The 6090-nt window shown below is 63.2% G+C and overlaps 1 protein-coding gene across 4 annotated transcripts in view; it reads left to right on the forward strand.

Annotated features, from left to right (window-relative positions):
• Positions 1 to 5856, forward strand: part of PPP1R37 (protein phosphatase 1 regulatory subunit 37) — a 45217-nt gene extending 39361 nt beyond the window's left edge. Inside the window, exons 8-13 of one of the 4 annotated variants that reach the window (XR_012328017.1) lie at positions 836 to 948; positions 1609 to 1750; positions 1849 to 2015; positions 2129 to 2833; positions 3192 to 3282; positions 3376 to 5856. Coding sequence is in view for 3 of the 4 variants with exons in the window: in XM_033844372.2 (XP_033700263.1) it covers positions 836 to 948; positions 1609 to 1750; positions 1849 to 2015; positions 2129 to 2858; positions 3192 to 3274 (1235 nt within the window). In the remaining variant the exon portion in view is untranslated. Of the gene's footprint in view, positions 1 to 835; positions 949 to 1608; positions 1751 to 1848; positions 2016 to 2128; positions 2859 to 3191 lie in introns of all 4 variants that reach the window. The other 3 variants (XM_033844372.2, XM_073795991.1, XM_033844374.2) reach the window with 3 other exon arrangements.
• The last annotated feature ends 234 nt before the right edge of the window (positions 5857 to 6090 follow it).

The following is a 6090-nucleotide window of genomic DNA, read 5'->3' on the forward strand; positions in this document are numbered from 1 at the left end:
AAGGGGCCTCTGGGCGGTAATGAGGAGGCTGGGGTGGAACCAGCCGTTTTAAAAGCCTAGGCAGAGAATCCAGGCAGAGGGAGTAGCAAGTGCAAAGGCCCTGAGGTGGGAAAGAGCTTAGATATTAGCTATCTGGGTGGGGGGAAGAGCCCTGGTGAGCCAGGAGGTGAGTGAGAAGCGAAGAGGGAGTAGTCAGCAAGGCCTTGCCAGCGGGAGGAATTTGATTTCGTCCCTGTTCACCGTCGAGCAGAGTCCCCTGGCCTCAGTGTGGACAGGGTTGCGGGAGAGGGTGCAGAGTGGGACAGTGAGGACAGTGCCCTCCGGCAGGGCAGCTGGGCCCGGACACTACGTGTACTGAGCACCTCCCACGCGCGGGGCCTGTCGGCTCGGGGTTCACAGCCGTGAGTGCGGCAGGGGTCTCTGCCCTCCGGAGAGACAAAGCCAAGATATCTTAATGGACTGCTGAGTCTGTCGGATGGTGAAACGTGCTCTGGAGAAAAATAAAGCAGTGATGGCGGGCTGAGCTGTCTGCCGAGGTTAGGCTGACCGGGATTGTCCCGTGAGAGGGGGAAGATTTGAGCAGAGATCTGAAACAGATGGTGGAGGCCTTCATCAGGGTGTCCAGAGGAGGAGCGTTCCCGGCCCAGGAGTCGGGGAGCTGTGTGTGCCAGGCCCAAGGCAGGGCGGGCAGTAGCAGGAGGTGTCAGGGCCAGAGCCTGTGGGGCCGGGCAGGCTGGGGCAGGGGCTTCTGAGTGCTGGTGGGGTGGCTCCCGGGCCAGTGTCCCCCGGGGGGATTCCCCGGCCACAGACAGGACTTGCCCACGGGCCTCCCTAGGTCTGGCCTACATCTGCGAGGGCCTCAAGGAGCAGAGGAAGGGGCTGGCGACCCTGGTGCTGTGGAACAACCAGCTCACGCACACGGGCATGGCCTTCCTGGGCATGACGCTGGTGAGTCGGCCGGAGAGGGGAGGGGGCAGCGCGGTCCGGCCCAGCACCTGTCCCACCCCCGGCTCTCGCCATCTTCCGGCTGTCGCGGCTCCCCGTCCTGCTCGTCCTGCCAGTTCAGGAACCTGCTGTCTTCCTCCAGCCCTGTTTGGTCTTTGCTTCTGCTTCTGCACCCTCTTTCCCTTGAGGAAAGTAGCCCTTCTTTCATTGTCTCTCTGCATCCAGCACCATAGCCTGGTACAACGCTTTGTACGAGGTGAAAATGTTTTGCATAGAAAGTTAGCATTTCTGGAAGCCATCAGGAAGTCTTAAATCTTTCCGTTATGTGGTATTTAAAGCCAGCCCACAGGGTACAGAGACTCAGACCCAGGTTGAGAATTATCCACGGTCAGGCCTGTGCCCAGAGTCCTTGGGCTGCTGGCGAGGGCAGAGGCTGGGCCCGGGCTGTGGGGACAGGGGCCTGGCTGGATGCTCAGAGGGCTGCCGAGTGGACGGGGCAGCTGGCTCTTGGGAGACTTCTGAGTACACGAGGGATTTGGCCCGAAGCGGGAACGTGCCGGTGTTCGGACTGGGGCGCCCTGCCGAGGAGAGAGCGTGTGCGTTTGCCTCGTTCCTGACTGGCCTCCTGGGCCTTTCCTGGCTCTCGGGCGCCGCTCCCTCCAGCCGCACACACACAGCCTGGAGACGCTGAACCTGGGCCACAACCCCATTGGGAACGAGGGCGTGCGGAACCTCAAGAACGGCCTCATCGGCAACCGCAGCGTGCTGCGCCTCGGCCTGGCCTCCACCAAGCTCACGTGCGAGGGTAGGGCGCGGGGCCGGGCGCGGGAGGCGGGCTGGCCAGGCCGGGGGGCGGCCAGCCGGGTGTGGGCCCGTGGCCAGCCCCTGCGGTCCCCCTCCCAGGCGCGGTGGCGGTGGCGGAGTTCATCGCCGAGAGCCCCCGCCTCCTGAGACTGGACCTTCGGGAGAACGAGATCAAGACGGGCGGGCTCATGGCACTGTCGTTGGCCCTCAAGGTGAACCACTCTCTGCTGCGCCTGGACCTTGACCGCGAACCCAAGAAGGAGGCGGTGAGTGCGCTCTTCCCTGCGGGCGGGTGGGGGGCTGGCTGGCCTGGGGGCAGCCCCAGGACCCGCTGGGTGCGGGCCACTCAGAGCCCGAGCCAGGCCCGCTCTGTCCACAGGTGAAGAGCTTCATTGAGACGCAGAAGGCGCTGCTCGCTGAGATCCAGAACGGCTGCAGGCGCAACTTCGCGCTGGCGCGGGAGGAGCAGGGGCAGTGCCTGCAGCCGTCGGCCTCCATGGCCGAGATCGCTGTCTCTGAGCCCCAGCCAGACGCCGGCGCGCCCGCGGAGGAGCCTGCCACCGAGGCGCAGGAGAACGGGGGCCCCGGCCCCGGCGCCGGGCCGGACTCGGACTCAGACTCAGACTCCGAGGGGGAGGATGGGGAGGAGGAGGATGGGGACAGGGCTGAGGCCCCCTGCCCCGCCCTGGTGCCCCCCACGGACTCCCTGGGCCCTGGGGACAGGAGGCCCCCAGGCTGCCCCTCCTCCCCCACCGAGCAGCGCATTTCCGTGTCCAGCCCGGGCCGGGGCCACAAAGTGTTTGTGGTGACCCGGGTGGAGAGTCCACCCGAGAGGGCAGAGCCTCCTGTGCCACCCGCCTCTCCTTCCCCACCTGCCCCTCCTCGTCCTCCATCCCCACCTGCCGTATCCTTCCTGCCCACCTCACCTGCCCGGACGCCAGCTGAGGCCGTCAGCACTCGGGACCCAGGGTCGTCTGAGCCTCAGCCGGAGCCGCCCCAGTCAGGGCCACCGCTGCCCAACGGCCTGAAGCCCGAGTTCGCTCTCGCACTGCCCCCGGAGCCGCCCCCAGGGCCCGAGGCCAAGGTGGGCAGCTGTGGCCTGGAACACGGTGAGAGGACCTCTGGGGCCAGGTGACTGGGGCCCCTGTGTGCTGTGTGTGACCCCGGCCGAGCACCTGCTTGTTGGTGTGCCTCGGTTTCCCCCTCTTTAAAGTGGCCCTTGAAGGGGCAGGGACAAGCGGGGCTTGATCCTCAGTCCCCGCCTCACTTCCCTCGGATCCCGGGGAGCTCCTTGGGGGCGGGGCACGCAAGTTCTGTTGACTCTGTCTGATGGTCTCATTGGTACCTAGGCCTGTGCTCCCCTGCGGCTCTAGCTGAGGCAGCGCTGGTACCCCCCAGCCCACCCGCCTGACTGGAGGCCGCCCACCCTTCTTCTCGTGCAGAGCTGAGCTGCTCCAAGAACGAGAAGGAGCTCGAGGACCTGCTTCTGGAGGCCAGTCAGGAATCTGGGCAGGAGACACTGTGACACCTGAGGTGCGGTGAGGGCCTGGGGCCCCGGGAGCTGGGGAGCCAGTGACGGAGCGCCTGGCTCTGACAGGCGCCCCCCTGCGATCTCTTCTCCCTAAGTTCCCTTCTTCCGGTCCGTCTTTGAAGAGCTGAGGCCAGAGCCATGAGAATCTGCTCACCCTCACCCCCAGCCTTCCTGAGGCCTGGGACCCCAGGGGGTGGGGGGCCTTCCTGGGGACCCCTGCCCCCCACAGCAACACTACACGGGTGCAGGAGCTGCAGGGAGCGGCCCCCCCCCCCCCCCGCCCTGACTTAAGCACTTCTATTTATGTGTCTGACACTTGAAGACTGGGCTGGGGGTGGATGGGAGGAGGACGCGGGGGAGGAGTGGATACTGGCCACAGGGCCGGGCACGTTTCCCCAGGGCTCCATGTGGCCAGGCTTGCCCCCGGTAGAGGTCAGGAGTCCTAGGTGGTGGCGGGATGATCCCCTGGTGGCCCCGGGCACAGGACCAGGCAGGAGGCATGGCTTGGGAGGGGCGGTGAGTGATGGTGGTGGTTGGAATTTGTAGAGCAGCCCCAGGCGGGGTGAGGGCCTGGGCTGGGGTGGGTGGGGGAGATCAGAGGATCAGAGCTTTCTTTTTCTTAAGTGCAATAAATCTATCAGGGAGCTGGGGTGGGGAGCAGCCAGGGCTTGGAGACCCTGCTGTCCGGGCCACTCGAGGCTGTGCCCTGAGAGGCACTACAGCCCAGGGTGGGGGAGGCGCGGGTGTGGGGTGGGGGGCGGTGGGGGGGAGGGCTGCTCCTGTCGGTGCAGGTCTGCTCACACCTTTTCTAATAAACCAGAGCTGGGTTCCCCACTGGCCTGCTCTCTGCTTGTGCTGATCCTGGGCTCCCCCTGCGGGGGTTCTGGCACAGAGACGGGGAGGGCAGGGGCCAGGTGGGTCGTGGCCGCGGAACATCTGCTGGGGCGCGTGAGGATGGGCCCCACAGGAGAGGCGGGACAGGCAGGCCCCTTCTTGGCGCGCGCACCCACACTCCTGTGTCTGACACAGCTGGCCATCCCGTGTATGATCCCACTTCCACTTCCCTCTCTTCAGAGAAAACAGCCTCCAAATACCTTCCAGCTTCAGGTCCAGCTTCTCAGGATGGTGGACCTGGCACGCGGGTCCAGAGGTCATTTCTCTGCCCGGTCGCCTGTGGTCCAAGGAGGACAGACACCAGCCTGTCGCCGGCAGCCCTAGATGTTCAGGCAGGAGGGCACTCTGCCCCGGAGCCTGGCCGGTCGCCTGCAGGCGCCGAGGTGCGCCCAGAGGGCTCTTGGGCATTTCTGGGAAGTCTGAGTTTCATCCTTCAGAAAAGGCGAGAACCACTTACGGGGAAGGCCTTTGTGCCCACTCCTCCCCTGCATGGGAGGCCGGCCCGGGGTGGGTGGAGACGCGGTGGAAAGGTTATGAGAATCACAGCGTTGCCGATTGGGAGCCCGTTTGGTTCCAGCACAAACCCCGGAATCTTCTACCGCAGCTACCTGGGTGTCTGGGATGAACACCTTTCCTGTTTAGGCCACTTTCTGTTCGCTCTTCAGTCACCGACAGCTCCGGTGTCCTGACCGCTCCTTAAGGCAGCCACATTTGGGGCTCCCTCTCATCTGGGTGAGGGGCTGGGGGAAGCCACCCACGTCAGCCAGTGGCACCCGCCCCACTGGCAGCCAGGGAGACACCCGCACAGTGTCATCCTCCGGCTGGCGCAGCTGTGCCCAGGTGTGAGGTGGGTGTGGAATGAGCCCCTCCAGGGTGCCCTGCCTCCTGCCCAAGTCTTCTTGGGGAGACTGCGGAGTGCGAGGTTTGCTTCAAGATGCTGAGAAACCGCAGTCCTTTGCCAGGTTGGGGTCTGTCAGTACAGTCCCCTAAGAATCTCGGTAGGCCTTTGGTCGCATCTAGCCATTGCTCAGGAATCGACCGAGGTGGGGGCTTTTGGCCCTTACGGCGGTGTTGGTTGCTTGCCCATCCCCTTTGCTCTCTGCCTCCACCTGCAGGCCAGGTGATCAACAGATGGCTGAAGGGAGGGGCGGGGAGGGTGCCTCCCCATCCTGTGGTGCCTGGGAGGGCCTGGGGTCCTGTTCCCAGCCTTGTCCCCGCCCTTCACTCTAGCTTGTGGTGAGGAATTCGGCCTTTTCCACTGTTCGTTCAGGGTTGAATTGTGCCCACCTCCCCACCCACCAAAGATATGTGAAGTCCTAATCCTCAGTACTGCAGGATGGGACTTTTCTTTGGAAATAGTGTCTTTATCGAGGTAATCAAATTAAAAATGAGGTTATAGAGTACCCCAATCCAGTATGAAAAGGGGGAATTTGGAGACAGTGACAGAACAGATATGCTCAAAGGAAAGACGTGAGAACACAGAAGACCTTGGGAGGATGGAGGGCTTATGATGCAACCCCAAGTCAAGGACGCCAAAGACGCCAGCAAAGCACCGGAAGCTGGAAGAGGCAAGAAAGGGTTCCCTTATGGGTTTCCGCGGCCGTGTGGCCCTGACAACTCCTTGATTTTGGACTTCTGACTTCCAGAGCTGTGAGAAAATAAATTTCTGTTGTTCCAAGTTGCCCAGTTTGTGGAACTTTGTTACAGCAGCCCCAGGAGACTAATAGACCAATTCTGCAATGCTCTGATTTTCCGACCTTTTAGGGGTCTTGGATCATGGAGTTAGATCCCTTCGGCCGAGTATTTTCTTACCTTTGCCTTCAGCCATCCAGGTATCGCCCCAGCTAGACGCTGTACCACATCTTAGATCTCGATGCCCTAACATGGGAGATGTTTGTTTTCCTGCATGTGGGTGT

The sequence above is a fragment of the Tursiops truncatus genome, chromosome 19, assembly GCF_011762595.2.
Source record: "Tursiops truncatus isolate mTurTru1 chromosome 19, mTurTru1.mat.Y, whole genome shotgun sequence".
In the NCBI taxonomy this organism is placed as follows: Eukaryota; Metazoa; Chordata; class Mammalia; order Artiodactyla; family Delphinidae; genus Tursiops; species Tursiops truncatus.